At 38.7% G+C, this 21,735-nt stretch overlaps 1 protein-coding gene across 3 annotated transcripts in view; it reads right to left on the bottom strand.

Moving 5' to 3' along the window:
- Positions 1-15,022: 15,022 nt before the first annotated feature.
- The window catches only part of LOC309595225 (annexin A2), a 74,975-nt gene continuing 68,262 nt past the window's right edge, over positions 15,023-21,735 (bottom strand). For all 3 annotated transcript variants that reach the window (XM_082321913.1, XM_082321911.1, XM_082321912.1), the window contains 8 exons: positions 21,244-21,334; positions 20,029-20,108; positions 19,636-19,695; positions 18,979-19,072; positions 18,139-18,234; positions 17,096-17,154; positions 16,310-16,432; positions 15,023-15,390 (listed from right to left, as the gene is read on the bottom strand). In XM_082321913.1, coding sequence (XP_082178039.1) covers positions 15,331-15,390; positions 16,310-16,432; positions 17,096-17,154; positions 18,139-18,234; positions 18,979-19,072; positions 19,636-19,695; positions 20,029-20,108; positions 21,244-21,334 — 663 coding nt within the window. In that variant the 3' untranslated portion in view covers positions 15,023-15,330. The remainder of the gene's footprint in view (positions 15,391-16,309; positions 16,433-17,095; positions 17,155-18,138; positions 18,235-18,978; positions 19,073-19,635; positions 19,696-20,028; positions 20,109-21,243; positions 21,335-21,735) is intronic.

Below are 21,735 nucleotides of genomic sequence, written 5' to 3'. Positions count from 1 at the left end.
CCTGCAAGCAAGAAGTTGGATAGAAAACTGATGTGACAACTCGAGGTTCTAAAATTCAGTCCAAAAATATCTTGTTCAAGAATTGGTGAAGTGGTACCATTTTCACTTCCATATGCCAATTTAGAATATAAAAATGCAGGAACTTTATGACTGTTTAATATAGTTTGAAAAGATAATTAAAAGTATTATTTTTGAGCTAATGCAAACACACAGTCTACCTATTTCTTCCTGCCCCCAATATATTTTTACAAGCATTTGCTCAAGAGCAGCTGAATGTAGAATTGGGAGAGCTTGAGGAGAATTTGAAGATACATGTAAAATCAAAGTCATTCAGTTGTAATGTTATTTCACATATTCAAATGTTCAAAGACAGTAACAGAGCAGCAGAAAATTAACTTTTTTAAAATTCATGTCTTTTCTAAGCTCAAATGGATTAGCAGCAGATTTGAGGTAATTAATTATAATTACAAGTTTCCTAGGGAAACATGGCATAATAGACTCATTAACTGAAATGTTACATTTGTTCTGTGTTTGATTCTCAGATTATTTTAACACAGTGCAACATTTGTTAAAAGTTTTTTGGGCCAGACACCTTTACTTATGCTGAACGGTTGCTCCCTCCATGAGTAGCTCCAACTGACTTCAGAGAAAACTCACTTGGGCCCTTAATTAGATATTTTCAGTGTACGAAGGTAAAATTCCTTCCTTCTCGGGCAAATTCTGTGGTCTCTATTGAACATGAGTCAGTGGGAGCTTTTCTCTGGGAAGGACCATTGAATCCGGCCTCACAGTTACTTCCTGATATTCTCTTCACTCCTGAACAAAAGATACACCACCTAACCAAATATCTAACTAAATAGTACATGCTATTTAAGAATGCACAGTTTTGAAGTAGTCTTAATAAAGTCCTCAAATATATTTTTAATTTTTTCAACTATCTTCTCTTTGATGCTATTGCTAAGCAAAGGAATACTTTACATCCTCATTTCATTATGGAGACATAAATGTCATTGAACTCCTTATGAACCAAATACACAGAGAACTCACTGTAGCCATTAATACATAGAGAACTCCACATAGCTATTAATAAAACTCCTCACACAAACCACCGCACTCACAGTCTAGACAATGCCAGGAACACGAAAGCTGCCTCTTGGTGCATGCAAAAGATCCCCACTTTGATACCCTTGTATCATCATCCTCAGTTTGAAAATCAAGGGAAACCGATGATGCACTTGTCAAAGACAGTAGCTGCAAAAATGAGGAACTGGCTAATTAAAAAAGGAATGACTATTTATTTTATGGGCTTATGTGCACTCAGGAAGTTCTGACGCACAGAAGAGAAATTAAACAACTTTTCATTTTGTCTCTATGCTTTGAGAACCATGCCCAGTAAGATTACAGATAGGAGAGTGATAGGTCCAGCAGGGATTTCTACCAATTAAGCTTCTACACTCTGGGGGGGTAGAGGTGTTTTTTGAACCATGAGTTATTTTTGCACATATCATGGGCTGCAGTGTCTAGCCACAAAAGGGCTACATTAAGAGCAATGTTACAGGCTTTGCTCAGAGCTATCACGCTTTCCTGCAAGTCCAAACCTCTAAGAAGATTTCAGTGAGAGAACTGAGAATGCTCAGTTCTATAATACTATCAAAAGGATGATAGGAGTGCTTTTACCTACCTAACCTTTACATTTTCGCAATCAAGGAGAAAAGCAAAAAAAAAAAAAAAGATTACAAGGTTTAATTAACAACAGATAGAGCTAGACGAGGACAGATTTTGTTCCACTGCATACTTAGTATTTTCTCCTATGTGCCACCTAGCATCCCAAGAAGCTGCAAATCACAGTCTGTTAATATCTATAGCTAAAACAGAGCTTTCAGATTACCACTTTTTTTTTTTTTTTTTTTTTTTTTTTAAATCAAAGGCACTGTTTATATCTGTTCTACATGCAAATAACTGTAGTATTTTGGGTACCTCTATTATACAGTTGCTTCAGGAAACATCAATTCAGGAAACAACGGAGTAAACGAATTCTGAGTCTGTATTTCACAGTATTATGAATACCCCACTTTGTAGACTGACAATTCAAAGTCACACACATGCACATAGGATTCAACAAAGGTAGTTTTCCTTTGATAGTTCTACAAGTCCACCAGACCACACCAAAGGTATCAATTCATGTATCCACAGACAGTATGATATAAATTATACAAGTGTGGCACCTATCTTGAATATTCCAGCGCACCTTTAGAGGACTAGGATCATGAGGCAATCCATGTATTACCTTGCTTTTTTCCTTGTACAGAGTGAAGACCTGTATTTGGCATAGCAACATTTTGGGTTAAGTTTTAAGCATATTCTGAAGCTCAGACGCTTTAGCAAAAAAGTAAACTTCATGATAATATAAAAGCATAGTATTATAAGCATGTGCTTACATGATTCTTTAGAATCTGGTGTTACAGGGAAACCGACATACAGTGTCAGTTTTTCAGCTTATCAAAACAGGAAAGACTCATGAAAGAAAAAAGCAAAGCTGCTTTGATGCAAAGCTGTACAAGATGAGAATATACTGTATTGAGAGACTAATTGAAGCAAAAATTTACTGAAGATCACGAGACAGATTCAGATAGTTGCCTTTATTTCAAATTTCTGTGAGGAAAGCAGGTATGGAATCAGACATTTGAAAGGAAAAAAAAAAAAAAGAATGGATGAAGTCACCCTCCCTGAAACTGTCTACATTTTTTAATCACAAAATACCATTTCAAAACACATGAAAGAATTTATGAATAAAACCTTGACTTTAACCATTCATGCGCATTAGCCAGTTACAATTTCCCCTTCTCAGAAATGCATCCAAATTAGAAACAGGAAAAAAAAAAAAAGATAATTAAACAGAATGTGTCTAAATTTTCCATTTGTCACAAAATTTTCTACCTTTTTTAACTCTTTTTTAATGCTAACTGAAATTAGTAATTTAGTCTGTTGCTCAGCCTCAGAATCATTTTCTGGTAAAAATAAGCCAGGACCATTAATTTCCTATTTTCACTTATTTCACAAAGGCTATTGAAAACATAGGCACACCTTGTTTTGCTTTGCTAAGGCCAGAAGGGGAACCTTGCAAATCTGCTGGGATTCATGTCTGGCCTGCTGCCTGAAGAACAAAAACTGCTTCAGTCAGTCTCAGCACAGAGCTGTTTTACTAGGTTGATACATAAAACTAGGCTTTCCTCCAGTTAAACAATAATAATTTGTTTTAGTTTGATAGGTCCTTCTAAATAATAGTGTCATCAGTAAACATCTGGCTTCTTCCTAGCAGATTAGGCCTCCAATGAGGAAAGTGTGTTTATAATTCTAATTTGAAACACAGCACATTAATATGCTGATTCTTATAATGTTTGCCTTAACCTGTTTGGAGAAATTATGACTACAAATATCTTGTACACAACACCTCTAAACTACCAGCTTGTACAAACAACACAAGAGCCGATGCAGTCTCATACAGATGATTAGAACCACTTCAGAGGCAATCATGATTAGCGCTTTGGCTTGAAGCCATATTTTACACATAAACAAAGCATCTGTTTCTGAGTTCCTGTCCCAAGCTAATAGACCCACCTCCACTATTACTAATAAGCCCATTCAAGAGAGCCAGATGGCCTATCTGAAACAGCCCTGGCTTTTTCCTGAGCTAGGCAAACCAGAGCCATGGAACCAGAGTTGGCTCCAAATCATATTTCCTTGGGCTCTAGGAGCCAGTAAGACAACACGTAAACTGGCTCCACAAAAGAAGAACACAAATGCTGGTACCATCCATTATTTAGAATTGGTGTGAGGCCAACATCTGCCCCTCCAGATGATCCTTTCACGTAGGTACAATGAAGGAAGACGAAAAGTACAGTACACTTCTGCAGGAGTTAGTGTATTGCAATGCAGACCGTCACCATTCCTTGCAGGATTTTTTTGCAGACTTTGCAAATCCCTGCCTGCAGCGAAGCAGTACTGCTCAGCTGTCCTTGCTGTACATTGTATGTACTTGACAATTGGGTGGTATTACATATTTAATAAAAGTGTCATATTTAATTAGTAGAACTGGGCTTTAAAAAGGATCTTGTGCTCCTTAGCAGCAACTGGAAGTGTTGAGAGCCAAACAGAGCAGCACTTGGCTGGTTCAGTTCTAAGATCACTTTTCTTTTCTGTGAGCCAACTTGTCATTTAACCAGTTCAGTTTCTGAGTAGATTAGAGTCAAGGCGCTCCACAAGCCAAGGAGTTAATGCTGCAGGGAAACCCATAATTGACCTGACCTAGGAAGACTATTAGAGAGAAATCTCTTTTATATTTTATTTAGAAGCAAGCAGACAGGTGGCAGTCAGTGACAGGGAGAGATGGCCATTTAGGTCGCCTGCCCCATCAAACCACATGTATAAAGAGAACTTCTTTTTCCCCCTTCCACTATGATGCACAGGGTGCTTTGTTCCACTATGCTGACGACTGAATTTCAGCAGAGTGTATGTGTGCATGAACTATCAAAGACAATTCACTACACCAGGAGCAAATGAACTTCACTCTAAGAGCACTAGCAGGTCACATCACCCCTGCAGAAGTAAGGAAGTTTTGCAGAGATAAAGTCCTTTCAGTACAGCACAGCCACAGTGAGCGTGCTTCTTGTGTGCTACTATCCTGAAGCTACAGACAAAAAAATCCTTTACTTCTGTCTCATGGGGATACCAGCAGATTTGCAAAGATATAAACCTCCCCAAACACAGCTATCTTCCCCCCACCTTGACATCAGAGACAGAAAAATGAATCACTGTATGAGCGGAAAAAACCCTCATGGAAATGTGCTGAAACAATTGAGGCTTGTCACTCCTCTTCACTAAAGGCAGGTTCCACAGTAGTTATTGAAGCTCTCTGGGATCTCTTGGGATAAAAGCCAGAACAGAAATGTGTAAAGTACACTTCCTCATATATTTTCCCCATACTGCCAGTCTTGTGAGCTATGCATGCAGGGCATTCCTTGATTTTAAAGGAAAGACCTGAAGAACAGTCACATTTCACAGCCCAGATCAAGTGTGATCCTCAATCTGTGTCAGTGTCCACACTAACGGCTGAGAACTCAGCTAGACTGTCCTTCGGAGCATAAAGGATTTAGTGAAAGGTGCATAACCAGTATCACCCTGCTACTGCAAGGATTTCAGCTGTTTTTCCTTGAAGGGATTATTTCAGTGCAGGTAAGCAGGAGTATAAGACTTGAATGAAAAATCTCTTTCTGCATTCCTAGAAATGTAAGAGTGCACTACCGTATACATATGGAAAGAATGACACACATGTTCCAGGTTTTCTCCCTTCATATTTTGAATTGCACAACACTAGGCGTTTTGTAGGGGGAAAAAGAGAGGGGTTTTTATTGTTTTTCCCACTGAAGGGTAGAAAGAAGGGGCTAAATAGAAAAAGGAAGAGGGGAAAAGTGATCAGAAGCAAAATCGAACCCCTTGTTTCAAGAGGAAAAGCAGGTTCATGGTTCTTGCAAACTTCATATAATTAACAAAACTAAATGCATAGCACTGATACCATGCACTGTCTACACTAGGCGTTACTGAGACTAGCATTTTCTTGCAGGCTTTACCAGATTAAGTTATTTGGAATAAATCTTTGGAATTAATTCTACCCTCTGAGAAGGTTGGTTTAATGGGACAAGTTGGAATGAAGTCTTAATCCAACAATACATCATGTATCTTGATCATCCCCTTCCAAAAGACACTAATGGAATTACCAGAGTTTTTACAGTAACTCACAGCTGCAAGCCCACCTCAGTCTGCTACTTATGGGGAAAAAAACCAAAGAAACCAGCCCTCTGTCATTTCCATAGGATATGAAATTATCTGTACCTCTACTGGACAATTACACAGTGACAAAGATGCTGCCCTCACACTCCTCTGCCACAGCATCCTGCTTTACCAAAGAGAATTCCCTCATGGTGCCACTCAGTCTTTGCTTCCTCTAAGACTGATCAATTTCATCACAGCATAGGGATTATCAATCTAATAAAAAAACTCAATGTGTTGCCATTTTTCAGAGAAGCCTTCAAACGCTATTTCCACTATTAATCTACTTGAATGAGAGCACACTAGATATATCGTGAAGGAGTGTGAAACATGCACTATCACTCCGTTTAAGCTGAAGAGTTGAGATCTCTTTGCTTATTACTCCCCAACAAATGTTAATGCACAATCTATTTAATGCCTAGTTTTTGTGTGCTGAATTAGCTCACAACGCAGCTGAGTGTCCCTTGTGAGCAAGTGCTCCATTTGCACATGTCAAGCATCCTAGTCTATTTAGTCCTATCCCAACTGCTTAATGTCTGAAACAGAAGCATCCACTACATTCTTCTTGATCTAAACAGCTAATTTAATACCCTTGGACAAAAGGGGCCTGGTGTTTTGGTAAGCTCCCATGGGCCTAACTATCACAAAGAAGGGATTGTTGAATACACACATAAAAAAAAGGAAGAGAGAGGAGGCAGGCGGTCTGATCTTTATGACCCACTGATTATACTATCAGTAAGTAGAAGCATAAATCTAGCTCCTGACCTAACAAAATACTATTTTACCTCCCTTTACTCTATATTTTATCTTTTATAGCCAATAAAACATTGAACATTACAAAAGGTTATGTTCTCACCAATATTTTCACTAAATGACAATAAATTCCAAGTTGAGCCAAGCAGAGGTTTCAGCAGCAGCTATCCTGACAGTTGTTTGACACTCTTCCTGCAATTCACTCTGAATACACTAGCGTCACTAATACCAAGAAAGCCCATCTGGAAAATCTGACACTGAATTTGAATCAGTCTAATGACCCTCTTAATGATTTAATGGCAAATCTATACACTAATACAAAGCTGAACTCTTTTCCAGTGTTCTGGTGTAGTATTTACTGTGGAAAGTAAAATTCCTTCCCTCACCCTGCCTTTTTGAACATCCTCAAATACCAAAATCAGTATCGGTCATCTTAGCTGATCTCCCTAAGCTTTAGATCCAAGCTCTAGGCTTGTCTTTTTTTTCACACCACATGAGTTAACAGGGGAAAATTAAAAGAATTGTAGGGAAAAAAAAAAAAAAAAGGAGAGGAAGGGACTTCAGAAGAATCAGGAAGGAAGCAGACTAAATCTTTAATCTGCTGCAAAGCTAAGTACTCCAGTTACCCAGACTATATGTGTATGAAAGACAGACAGAGTGGAAAACGGGTCTGAAAAACTATAAGCATTTTATGGTCCATCGATTTGGGGGAGAATGGCAAAGCATGCAGTCGTTTTCAACTGGATATGGGAAAAAAACCACTCTGAACCACTGATCAGCAGACTCCCAAAAGACTGAACATAGGACAAAGAGCACTAGCAGGACAGACATCGCAGGATAGAGAACAGTTCTCCTATCACAACACAAACTTTCCCCAAATGTTTCAGTCTAAAGGGTTCGCTCGGTCACCAGCTGTTCTGTTTATTCCATGAAGCATTGTATATTGAACTGTGCATTCTCATCTCAGATGCCTGGTCCCAAGTTTTCAGAGATTCACCATTGTCCTAGTGCAATGTAAGGCCAAGACCTGCACCTCAGACAACTGTGAAAGTATTTGCCCACATGGGAAAATAAGCTCAGATACATAGCCTATGAATATTGGATCAAAGCTTCAAAACACATTTCCCAGGAAGCATTTGAGCTGAAACACAATCATTAATGGTCATCAGTCCTGGAGAACTGAACTTGGGAACTGAAAATATTAATGAAAACAGCTCATCACTTGTTGTAGTAGGTTTGCTATATCAGGAATTACTTAAGAATATACATTTTTTTTAATGTAAAAAGAAGAAATGCATCTCTAATTTAAAACAGAAACTGTAAGCTAAGTGACTTGGATAATGTCACACAACAGATGAAGAACAACACGGGATCCACAATCAGATAATTTTGTCCCACACAGTGTTTCTTTTTTTCTTCTATTAATGAGTCCAAACTGCTGCCAGATTAATTAAACAGAGAACAGTATACCTTAGTAAGACTGTTTTAAAGCATGCAGTCATGATTACACTGGGAAAATGTAGAAAATGTTAGCTAACATCTTGTTTGGGTGGAGAAAGGACAGCTATACTTACAAAACACATTAACTACTGTATTAATCCTGAACCAAGAGCATTTTCCCAACGCAATTAATTTCTATTTATAATTGGTGATGACTCATATGATCCTTTCAGTTATGATTTTTTTCTAAACCAATGAGATTTTCTAGTGGCATAAGAATATGTGATGATGAAGATTAAGCTAAGAGACAAAGAAAATCTGGGATCAAACAGCCAGGATGTCTGCAAGCTCAATATCTGCCCTGTTTAAGAGAAACTCTGAACAAGGTCAATGGAGCACTGTCCTGGCTGAAGGGCTGCAACACTTCAGAACCTGGTAAATACCTGATATTAGGAGGCAGTCATACAGTATGAGACTCAGACACTGAAAGGTACGTAGACACCTAATTCTCATCGCTAAAAATGACAGGTCTAGATCTTCAAAGACATTGGAGTGCTAATACTCTGCACTGAAGACTGAAGCTACAGACCTGAACTTATACATGACTCAAGACTCAAGTCGAGCATTTCACTTACTTGGACAGCTCAGGCAGGCTCTTACAGCTTAACAGACACATCACACCAGGGATCCCAGTATTACTTTCCCATCTCATGGTTTTCATTTGATAAATGACACACAACATTCCCTTCATTTCTTTCTAATATTTAATCAGAGCAAATCAATCTGTATATGTGAATTATCTGTTACTTGCCCAAATTCATGTCCTTTTAAAATACATTTCTTACACACAGAACCAAGAAAGGCATCTCTGCAGCTTATTCATCTAACGTCAAGGTGTTTTCTGAGCTATGACCTACACTAATCCAAAATATATGCCACACAATTCATTAAAACAAAAGAGAGAAAAGTAGATTGCAGCTTCTCTTCCTAGGTTCTGTGCTGATGAGTCTGAGCTTGACTCATGCACACACAGTCAGCCTCTGAATATTTTGTCAGTTCATCAGTTACCTTACGGAAGTTCATTAGTTTGAGCTTTTTGGCTCCTACCCAGTTCCAATTACTTGTTTTAAACACTGCATTAGCATCATCACCGATTACAGATACAGCAGCTTATTTCTGAAATAACTGCACTTCTGATTTCTCTCCACAATCCTGTCTTCTGTGTATAGCAATAAACAGTGGAGGGAGGAAATAACAGAAAAAGTCCAATCCCACCTTATTAGTTTTTTATTTTCTTCTACATGATACACACAAACTAATACAGCTCATATCCAGGCAGGTTTTGAAGTCGCAGGCCAACCCCATTCTCTCAAAATAAATTAGCTCAAGACAGAAGAGGAACAGAAAAAGGAGGAAAATTGTCCCATCTACCCACATCAAACATGTAGCATGTGAGACCTGAACGTAATCAGAAAATAAAAACCCGTTGCTTTAGTAAGACTTTCTCCATTAAAAAGGGCAAAAAAACAGTCTGCCACTGTCCCAGATGCAATTATAACTTACATCAGCCTCTTCTCACCATGATTTACCCCAAAGATTTACTAAATAAAATCCTTTAATATAAAGGGTTTAAAAACAAACTATTACAACCTTGAAATGTTGAGTGTATTTGCAATACACAAATTTGCAAGAGACCAGAAAAAAATCCTCCTGTAATCCATTATTTGCAATAATAACATTATGATGCAGTCACAGTCCAGAACCACTATATAGTACTACCTGTTTTTTGCTTTCCTACTTACAGGGAAAGACCTTCCTACGATGAGGAAGGAAAATCAGAACTAAGAGTTCACAGTAAAACCTAAAACACACCTAAAGAGCTCCTAACACCATTTTTTTTGAATGGGGAGGAAAAAATAGAAGTGGGAAAGAATTTAGATCCCCTGTTATTAATGTATTTATTGTACAATGCCAACTGTTGCTTTACTGATGTATTTAAGTACATCATTATTAATATATTTGTAATAAGTTAATCGCTGTACCATCTCAGAAAAAAAAAAACAAAACTGTATAATCATAGAAAGCCTACAAAGTAATACTCATTCAATGTTTTTATTACAAAATCTTTTAAAAATATTTTCCCAAAATCTTTACCCATCTTCAGTGCTTCACAAGTCTAAAAGATTTTAGAAAGATTTTTTTTTTGTTGCATTTATTTTAAAATCAAATGGTACTAAAGCTACTTTAAATAAACGTCTCTCTTTCATGGAACATAATTTCAAAACATTTAATAAATTCAACATTTCATAAGATGACCATTTTGTATCAGATAATTCATCCTGATTTCTACACATAACTGATGAAATAGATTTAATGAGTATTCTTTCAATATCTGAAAATCTGCTTTTATTGTTAAGTTCTGTGTATGCTTAGAAATAGCCTCCACAAGTCCTAAAGCTTGTTTTCTCCTTGCAAGTAAACCATTACCTGAAAACAAGTAGGTATAAACCAGCCAGATAAAGACACTTAGCAGAGGAGAGAAGAATGTTGGCCAAATTGTTTAGTAACTATTAGATCAGGAATTCACAAGCAATATACTCTGTTCCACAATTAACATACCTGCATATATTCCTTCCAATCAACCTTCTTAAATAGCAAGATATGATTTTTTTTTTCTATTAAGCATTAAACAGGACCTTAAATAAGCCATACTAAAAAAGAAGTTCAATGAATATCTTCTTTTCTTAAGGCACTAAAAATGCATAAGCTGAACATAAACAAAGTTACCTCACATAATCAAACAAATTCTTTCTGTGTTAAAATGTTAAAAACATTCTCTGGTGTGAACACATCAGTCAGAATGAGAAGGAAAGAAAGATTAATACACATGAATAAATGGAAATATTTCTTTAGAAAAGCTACTTTAATGGCACGTGTATTTTATTATTAGTAAAGATAGTGAAAATGCAAAGAGGCTGCAATTGCTAGCAATTAAATTCTAAAGTGCTAATATGACTATAGCAAAAGATATAGTGATGTATTTAATTTTCTACAGAGAAAATAAGAATGAGTACCTGTTTTAAATCAGGAAGCAGCAGATAATTTCAAGATCAAAACCACTTCCTGTTAAAGAAAGGGGAGAAAATTCCTTTACAGTTATTGTCATCATTAATCCACTCTTTGAAAGGTTATTTATAGAAAACCTTTCCATTTTGGAAATTCGTAACATGATTAGAATATAAGAAATCATCTGGGTTGCCTAGACCTAAAAGAGAGCAATTATAAAATTTGGTTAAGTATTCCAGAGAACATAGCCGATTTTCTAGATACAGAAAAAATACTGGAAGATGAAACTGAATTTTTGACATGAAGGCTTAAAGTCAGGGAATGTAAATGTTTGGAAAGAGCAGAGTTCATAAAATATAGGGAGATATATTAGGATTTTTTTGTTTTGTTTTGTTTTGACTGCAGGAATACTTGAAGCTTTCTCTGAGCTCCCTCTCGTGAGCAGTTGCTGACAGTGCACCAAAAGCATCACCAACAGCAGGACTCGAAAAACCTGAGTTGCAATTTCATATTAAAAGTTACTTGTTTCTTAACGCATCATGCCCCAAAGGACCTTGCAAATGGAAGTGTTTGGTTCCAAAGATACCATCCACATACAGTTGTCTTTCCCTAGAAGGAACAGGATATAAAGAGAAAGACACCCCACCCCCCCCAACCCAAACCCAAAATCTGCTCTATATCTGATGCATCTGAAGAGCTCACCACCCCTCGCTGCAGTGAGAAAAAAAATTACACTTGAGGAACAATCTTTATAAACAGTCATAGCAGTGTTCAGAGAGCAAGCATTACCCATTTTAGAAGTCAAATGATACATACCTTTTTAATATTAATGAAAAAGGTGTTTTAAAAGCAACACTTAAAGAAAGCTTCTATCTTGCAAGGAACCTTTCCTTCTACCAGCATGTAAACGTTGGCTTAAGTTTTGACTGAACTACAATTTAATTAAACCATTATAAAATCTGTTTCTCACTTGTAAAACATCTTCCATTACTTCTTATCAATGCACTGCAATAATAAACTGCTTGTTTTTATAAGGTGTTTAGATGCTGTGCAAATGGAGTTACAAATTGCAGAAATAAGGATCTTTGCACCAAGGAACTAGCACAGCCTAGTACAGGCTTGACAGCTATTCCACATTTGCAAGCATTTAGTGACTTTATCTTACTCTGAATTAGACTGTTTAGACTCAGACGAATTCCTCTGAAATCTGAGGAAGGGAATTCCGTATAAGAAACAGTAGAAGTCACCCTTACACATACAGCTGAAAAACCACACCAAGGAAACCACCTACAGCCATGCTAGAAACATCGTTACTTTCTTAGTCGGTGTTTAAATCGATACTTGCCAAAAGGTACGCTTCTTTAGCCCTATATTCCAATGTCTGTGTTACACAGCAGGTCTGATAAGCGACTAGAACCAATCCAATTAAATCTTACTACTGCTATTTGTTGTGTCATTTGGGATAGCCAAAGAAACAGTGCCAATGAAGTATAAAATATCAAGGGAAAACTTTTTGTTGTTGCATGTGTTATTGGAATGGGAACTCCAAAGAGCAAACACAACAAACTAAATCAAGATCTGACCTGAAAAAAACTGAAATTGGACCCTTTCTTCTTGGGACAGCAAAGATCTGGAGAGGCAAATTTTAATTTTTTTTTCTTCTGAAGGTAAATAGACATTAGGTAGAATAACAGTCTTAAATCATCAGCAACTGAAAGTTTGCTTTTTTTTTTTTAATCATGTGTTCAATTTGCCAGATGGGGAATTATTAGTAAAACGTTGCAACACTGCCAAGCACTATTCTTCAAAGTATTACTGACTGAATTTCAAAGTCCTGGAGACTTGATTTTTGCAATACATCTCCATGGACAGGGACCTACCTTGCATATTAGCGGGCTTGCAATGACATGACCGGATCAACACCAGAGCTTGCAAATTTGTTCCTATCTATCTGGAACATCAGTAAGCCAGTAATACAAAAAAAGTTAAAAAAAAAAAAAAAAAAAAGATCATCAATACCACCAACAAACTACTTTAATTACATTCTAGAAAGCTTCTAGATCTCACAGGAGACTAATTTGCTTTCTAGTCTACAGTCAGCGAAAATGGTCCTGGCCTTTGAAATCATGCCGGTTTATTTAACATTGCCTTGCTCCCAAAGAAAGACTGCCTGCAATTTTGAACATCCTGTAGCAGTGAGGCAGAGCATGCTAGCCATCAAATTCTAGTTGTTCATTCCACTGACTGGAAAAATGCCTGCCGTTTGATTTCTTTTATAGGGCCACATTTGAGCAAGCAAAGTTTATAGAGATGACTTACCTAATTAGATTCAAAGAGTGATTTGCTATCTCAGCAATCGTTTTTAAATGTACAAATCTAGACAGAGAGGCATTTTGTAAACAGGTGTGAATGACACTGCTCCATCAAGCATTAAATTGGAGCTGCTCCTGAAAAATAGTATCATTTGTGCATTTAAGTTACCAATATTTTATCAACTGCAGTGTTTTTACACCAAATATTCCTTGTGGTGTACAGCCAATGATATTTCAGCAAGATCTCACCCTTTTAATAGCAGCATGAAACAGGCTACTGTGTGCTTCTCATGTCTTTTCTGAAAGGTTGATTTAAAAAGTCTCAAAATTATCTCTGAGGAATATATCAGCCCTTGTAACAGGGCTACAAATCAGGCAATGCCTGAGGGAAAACAGCTGATACTTGCAGGCAGTTTTGTATTTCCAAAGGAACAACAGCTGGGAAAGGAGGAAATTATTTTCTCTTATGACAATTATTTAATTTTTATATTACAGTTGTACGCAAGGCTTCTGTGCTAGGCAGCGTGTGGATACACAAGCGCCCAAAGAGCACGCAGGCTTGGTCCTTGCACCAAGATGGCTGCTCCCCTCAGCCTTCACGCATGAGGGCCCAAAGGCAACACTCACAGCTGGGGAGGAAGCTTTACTTTTTTACACCTTTTTCCTAACATTTGGATATGACTTTCATACAGTAGGAAGACATAATGTTACAGTAAGACGAGAAAAGTGCATTCTACCGGGTGACCTTACTTCACCGCGGCTACAACTAAAGACTGAAATACCTGTCACCACACGGGGGAAAGAGGAGCCCCCAGCGCCCAGCACAGCTGCGGGGGCACGGCGAGCGCCTGCAACTCCCGTTAACGGCTCTTCGCTGTGTTGTGGACGGTCCGAAGTGCCCTCAGCCGGACGCGAGCCCGCACCGTCCCCAAGACGCACGGAGGCCGACCGAGGCGGCGCGGCAGCCGGCCAGCGCCTTCCGGAGGGCACGGCGGCCCCACCGCCGCTCCGCAGGCAGCCGCCGAGGGCCGCGGCTGGGGACGCCCCGGCGCCGCCCGCCCTGCCTCTGGCGCTGGCCCGGGCTGGCCCGGCAGCGAGCGAAGACAGCCCCTGCCTCGGCACCCGAACCTGCGCTCAGGGGAGTGGGGAGGGCGGGAAGAAGAAAGGCGGGAAACTCCCTCCTCGTTAAACCAGCAGCACCCACTTCGTTCCTCCTTGCTTCCCGGCCTGGTCTGACACACCGAGCCAGCACGCCCTAGCGCCGGGCCTTCTGAAGGAAACACTCACGTTACGGAGAGCCTGTTTTAAATGTTTAAGAGGGATTCAAAAGTGTTTGCCCCTCACACGCAGGCAGAGAAAGGTGAGGCTCAGGCTTTAGCGTCACTTATTTGGGGGGCGGGGGGGGGGGGGGATCAAGAGAATGGTTTTGCTTCTGCTGAGAAACTGAATCATTAAACAGGGGAAGGGCTTCGAAGGAGGAAGATAAGGTTTCAGCCACAAGTAGTGAACCCTGGGAGGAAAAAAAGGACACAGAAAATGGACGGCGAAGGCTAAATATCAATTGTTCACACAGTTTTCAAATTAAAGGTTTGAAAGAGACCTGTCTTCTTGAAGTAAAACTTCAGTTTTATTTATGTTTTATTAGAAACATTGCACAGAGAGGCAGAATCTTTCACAAGCACTTGTAACCTCGTTTATCTTTGGAAGGTTAGTTTCTCTGGCTAGAGACGCTGTTAGGACCTTTGGCAGAGCCAAGCAGAGCACTGCTGCTGAGAGAAGTGCACACAGCACCGGAAAGCATGCTACATCAGTGGTCTTGCAGATATAAAGGCAAGTCAAGGTTAGCTAGGCAAGTCAATTTTTTCTATGATTACAGTAAAATGAAGAGCAAAAAAGGCACGTCTCTGGATTTGGGTTTCTTCCATCACAGTTCTCAGTCCTCTCCACCACACAGGTTCAGCAGCGCCCTCTGGTAATCCCCTTTTGTGTCTTGCTGCAAAGCAAGGGAAGAAAAATACAATATACATATGAGGAAACAGTCACAAAATATGAAAGTATATGCATTATATTCTAAACCTGTGGGACAGACTATGTTTCGCAGTTGAAGCCTTGTCAGTCTGGAGCAGACTATCTAGACTGAATTGAAATTATTCTTGAATCATTCTTGCAATACAAATGCAAGGCCAAGAAGGTAGGAGAAATTTTGGTATGAAAAAGAGTAACACAACAAAGGAAAGCTGAAGGACTCTGCTCTATTCCTTCTCACCGATCCCTGCTAAAATCATACATCAAGTTCACTATTTTGAAAATTTGCTGATAATCTAAAATTGACATCTTCAGGAAAAGATTCTGGCTTAAGATTTTGACTCAACTTCATCTACACAAGGAAGAATGTATCATATGCTGTTGTGAGGGTGGGTAGAAGACTAATTTTTAAGCAGATGCACAAGCTCTTTACCTATGCCCTCAGTTAAATAAAACTTAGCACCTATAGCTCCTGCCCAGTCACAGAAAGGACAAAAATCACTCTAGCTAAAAAAGCCTGCTCTTTGGGCACTGAAAGGAAAGGGAGCAGCAATTCAGATGCTCTGTTTTCATTCAGCAATCACAGAGCAATTCTGTTTTTTCTTTTCTTTTGGTCTGAGGATAGGGACAGGTGAACAGAATTTTCCTTCATAACACATCAGCTGATTGCACAAAACCTACATATACCATCAATTGGCTACCAGGAGTTGTACCAGCTGTAGACTGTAAAGTTAAAGGTAGGTTTTTCAATAGTGCATGGATAATAATGTATTATTCTCACTGCAGCCTCTAAACACCTCCCATGAATTCTAATGGTACGATTAATCCAATGAAGACTGCTGCAAAGGTCTATACAATTGATGTAAAAAGAAAGCTGAAAAACTTACCTGGATGAAATAATAGAGAGATTTTCCGTATTTCCTCTTGAATTCACTCTTAATTTTCAGCATGTCAACCTCGCAGCGGGAGACCATAATCCTGATCAGAACCTTGTCACGGGTTCCCTTGCCCTACAAGCAGATACATGTAATAGCTGTAACTGTAATAGCTGAAATGTGTAGAAGGCCACCGTACCTAATGGTAAGACAGCAAACTACAGGCAACTGAGATGTAGCAATAAAAGATACAATGAATTAAATCTTCTAAGGTCATTATTATGATCCAGGAATTTGAGCATTAACATACCTTTCTCATCAGCAGTGTTTGACCAACTTCCAGTCACAAATCTAGCTACTTAGACTGTAAGCAGCAGTTCTGGTTCACCAGGAGGTCTTCCTGGTATTGCCTAATGCCTGTCATCAGGTATTTCTTTCATCCCTTTTCTTGAGAAAAGGTTTTGATGCAAATTTAGTGTCTGTCTTTGGCCCTTCAATAAACAGCTTTTTCTGCTATCAACTCTTGATTACCTGCAAAAGATGTGTCTAACTTTGCTAATTATCATCAACTGATCTAATACAGATCATTATTATGAGATCCTTCCCTGTATTTCCCTGTACCAGATGCATCTGAATAGATGGTCTAGACTTATAACTGTTAAAGAATGCTTTTGAACAATACTAATTTATTCACATGCCAGTCACACATCACATGAATAAAATTGCCTAAGGAATCAAAATTCGATGAAGCAATGGCAAGAAAAAAAATCAGTAGAAAGAAAGAACAGTCTTCCCTACCTTCATGGAATCATACAGTCTGTCCGCAAAATACAGCTGCTTGTTCTGAATGCACTGGACTGAAGAGAGAGATAAGAATAGTTAAATATCCTGTCCATACATGGAACAGCAGAACAGAGAAACTTGGAGCCATTTTTAATGACACAATAAGTAGTCAAAATAAGGTTTTCAGCAAAAGTTTCTCCAAAAGGGGACATAGAAAATTATTTTTACCTGACTTGTTACTTAGAAGTTGTTTGGCTAGGCTTGTGATTGAACCACAAATGCTTAAAATCTGAGAAAGTACTTCCCTCCATCACTAGTATAATTTCGGAATGCTAGCCCTCCTCCACACACACCACAATTCATTCTTCCACTTCTATAAGCAACGTCTTTTCTGAAAACACTCATTGTATGCTAATCCATGAGAAGTCTCCCTTTGAAGGCTGAGCTCTGTTTATTCTCCATTTGCATTAGAGAGCTCTCAGTTCACCCTTAGTCTGAAATGGGTTTTCCTCTTAAAGAATTTCCTCTTAAACTTGGCAACATCCTTGTCATCTTCATCTCACGCCACAGTACCAGCCTTACACCCTGCCTCCCCATTTCAGAGAATTTAGTGCCAAATCAGCTCTTTTATTGGCCTCTAGCATCCTCCACTGCCTGTCTTCTCCTCTCACGCACACACTGTTCTCTCTCCAGCCTATGTCTATATTGAATACTTAGTGTGTTCAGCTATAGTTCCAACCTTTTTGTTTGTTTGGGGAAACAAACATTAAACCTTTGTATCAAACAAAAGTGGAACTAACAACAGATCACAAAACACATGCATTTTTATTTTCATCTGGAAAGCAAGGTTTATATTTTGCAGAGGGCAAAAAATATGCTACTTCTCAATACCTGGAATATCCTAAAATACACTAGTGGATCCAATAATGCCAACACGTCCAGTTTATTTCTCGTCCAGGAACACAGAGAAAGCTGGGCCCTACCCTTATCACACTATACACTGCAAGAACACTGAAAAAATGCTATCTAAAGGTAGTCTTTACTTCAGGGTAACTCACCAAGATTAAGGAAGGCATTCTCCAGATCTCCCTTAACCTCCTTCTTGATGCTCTCCAGCATATCATATGGGCTGTAGCTCTTGTACCTCTCAAACACTATCACAAGAAAGGAAACAGGTGAAATCAAAACCAGACCAAGAACTGGTAAAAGTAACCACCCGAATCAAAACCATAGAGACAGCAGTGCAGAGACACATGATTAAAAATATATCTGTCCAAGTTCTTCTGAGAACTTTATCTTAAGTACAGCCTAAGTTTGTCAGCTGATAGTAAAGTTCCCATGCTATGGCCTTTTTGTTTTCCTTGAACACCTCCATAATCTGGTAAAATACCATCTTAATCCTGTACTAGTATTTTTTGAAACAACAGGCCCTGAATTTAGGCCCTGTAAAGAAAAGTCTTCAAATGGCTTTCCCGTGTGCTTCTTATAGCAATATCAGAGCTGCTTTTGACAGTCTTCACTGTCAGATTTAAACACATGATATAGCTAAGCTACCCTGGGACAGAGGGAAAAGCTAAAGGACTTCTCAAGGTCTCCTACAGCCATGTTTCCTAGATTTGTAACATTTTTGTTCTCAGTGTATGTGACATAACTGAGCATTGTTAAACCTGTGTAAAAAAGAGCTCTACACACATTCGAACTGTGAGATTAACACATCCACAGAAATAACTTTTTTTGAAAAAAATTAATAGCTTGGACATGAATTAGGATTTATGAGATCTCCTATGTTTTATGAGCGCTTTTCACACTCATTTCAATCATATCTGGGACAACATAGTTACCACTTCGGTATAATTTTCTCTTATAGGAAAAAAAGAAATCTGTCTCTTGAATAGTACCTTTCTGCAGGTGGGGGACGCTTCTTTCAGTCATAATGTTGATCCACTTGGGGACATCAGTTCCCTTTCTCTTCACACCAGCATCATAGAGCTCCTGGGGTTAGAATGAAAAGCAAAATCATGCAAATCAGGAATTACACAAGAAGCCATCGCAAATGTACACAATTTCCTTACTGGAAAACAAGCACTACTATCTACAGGTTTTACTCTGTATTTAGCTCTGTTTACCTCAGCAGAACTGCTCTTGACAGATACAGATGTAATAAGACAGATACAGATGTAATAAACAAGCATTAGCAGCCACTAAGTTCAATGATACTTCTCTCAATCTTACACAATTACTTGGTTGCAACCAGTCTTCGCAATGTATGTGTTTCCTTTTGCTAAAGGCTCTCTTTCTCAAAATGCCCAAGGGAAATACCAGAGAGCTTCTGTATAGGTACTACTGGGTAAGTAGCCTGTGAAAACTGATAACTGAAGGTATCAGGATTGCGAGTGTCAGATACCTTGATAGCATGCAAACATGACTGTGCAAGACAATCTGAAATACACACACACACTTTCATAAACGCTTCTCACTCCCATAGTATTTGTACTTCCAATATCCCCAAAAGCTTGATCAACTTAAGACATTTAACGGTCATTACCAGCACTTACCCTAGCATCTTGGTCAATCAGCTCATAATCAATCACAGAGGTATCTTCACACCGTTTGCCCTTCAAACAAGGATAGCAGTATTTTAGAAGAGGTTTAACAGACAGTAAGCAGTTTGCTATATGCATATTCTTCTCTCTTTCATTTTTTTAATCTGAATTTGCTAAATGAGTAACAGTATGCTCTATCCCCATTACAAAGCTGCTGCTAGGAATGTCTAATTCTGTCAAAATACTTTGCCCCTCAACATTTGAATATTTTTTTCCCCAAAAGACAGTGAAAATACAAGGAAATTTAAAAGTGAATCACAAATCCAATTGTTTTACGGGCAGCCATCAGTCAGTTACCAAAGGGCAGGCACGTTAGGAAAAGTGCAAAAATATGAACAGACCTACCTTGGCCAGGGCAACCATTAGCTTGCGGAAGTCACCAGATGTGTCTGATATAATGTCCTTTTCCAGTTCTGTCTTATACACTAGAAAACAAAAAATTCTTTTCAAGTAAACCATATCCTACAAATACTCCTTTACAAGAAGAACAGCTGCTAATTACTGTGTTTTATGCACATAAACAAACAGCTACAATCTAAGTCACATGTGGAGGACAATGAAAACAAATGTATGCTTGCATACACCAAAATCAACATTGCCACCAGCTAGTCATGAGAGTTCCCATGCAATCAAAGTCTGTCATGGAAAGGTAACAGGAAAGCCCGAGACTATTAAAAGGAAGGGAATACTGTTTTAAGCTCAATATCCTGTTAGATCATTCTTAGCTACCAGTGAATGTTTGTGTGTTTGATAAACATAGCATTTAGGCCTTCTCCACTTGTGGATTTGTGACTGGACAACTGCAATTGCAAGTTTAATGCAAAAGACAAAAGCTGTTATGATAAATCAAAGGAATGCTGTGTGTGATTCTGGTCTGGTGTCTAAACAGTTTCATTGCTTTCCAAGTGGTCATTCTCTTTTCTTTTCAGCAGCAACCTAATCTACAGCAGCAACAGTCTCTTTGCTAATACATATTATTTTTTTTGATACCGGCCATTAAAACTACATTGGTTTTGCTTGTCCTTTTTGACTTAGCCAGCACCTTACCAGAATTGCTTGACAACTATTAAGCACACAGCAATTTTCTACATTTCAGTCTATTTGTGGTGAAGCTCAACTCTGAAGCTCAGGGAAACAAGCAGGCACCGGACAGCCGCACTACTGAATTGCAATAAGCCCAACCAGAAAGGCCAATATCTACATACAATCAACTAAGAATTATAGCTTCAATCAGATAACATGTCTTTTCTGGCAGGTCTACCAAATAAACTTACAAGCATGCTTCAGTAGATTTCAGATTCACCTACTTATTACATAAGACACAACTTATATGAGTAGTAAATGTTCTCCATTTGTTTGCTACCAAGCAACCAGATGAAACTATATAAACACACACAAATATCCAGGACACCAGTACGAAATAGTATCTTATGTGCAACTGCCAGAGAATCAAAGCAGATGTTGTGTAAGCGACTAATAATCAAATTCACTCTGAGGGGAACTTATCCAAGTAACGTAGCGTAAAAACATAGTACATTGGAACCTTCAAAGTAAACTTACTTTCCCTGTAGACTCTGTTAATTTCACTAAGCTCCTGATTTGTTCGTGAGCAGATGATTTCAATGAGTGTGTCTTCATCAGTTCCCAGACCCTGCAACACATATATGATTCAGTTAGGTGCTAGAAATGAACAGGCATGCTTGAATGGTTTAAAAATATTTTACAGACATCTTCTTTCTCCCACCCTAACAGTTTCACAACTGTTCAGGGATATTTTTTGCTAGCTGCGCCTGAGAAACCCCAGACTGAACATTTCTAGTTGCCAAATACTTCTCCAATAGCTTTGAGATCCTGTAGATATTATCTCTGGGCAATGTGCATTTGCTGTGAGCGTCTGTAACACTCAGTGACCTCCCCACCAGCATAACTGGATGAGATGAACTTATCCCGGCCCATGTGTGACTGTTTTATGTCCATTGAGAGCACAAATGGCACTCAGCATGCAAATGGGCAGCAATCACCTGATTCTTCCCTGCTTTTCTTCCCCACCTC

The sequence above is a fragment of the Platalea leucorodia genome (genome assembly GCF_965183815.1).
Source record: "Platalea leucorodia genome assembly, chromosome: 9".
Taxonomy (NCBI): Eukaryota; Metazoa; Chordata; class Aves; order Pelecaniformes; family Threskiornithidae; genus Platalea; species Platalea leucorodia.
This window is presented reverse-complemented; position numbering and strand designations above follow the sequence as displayed.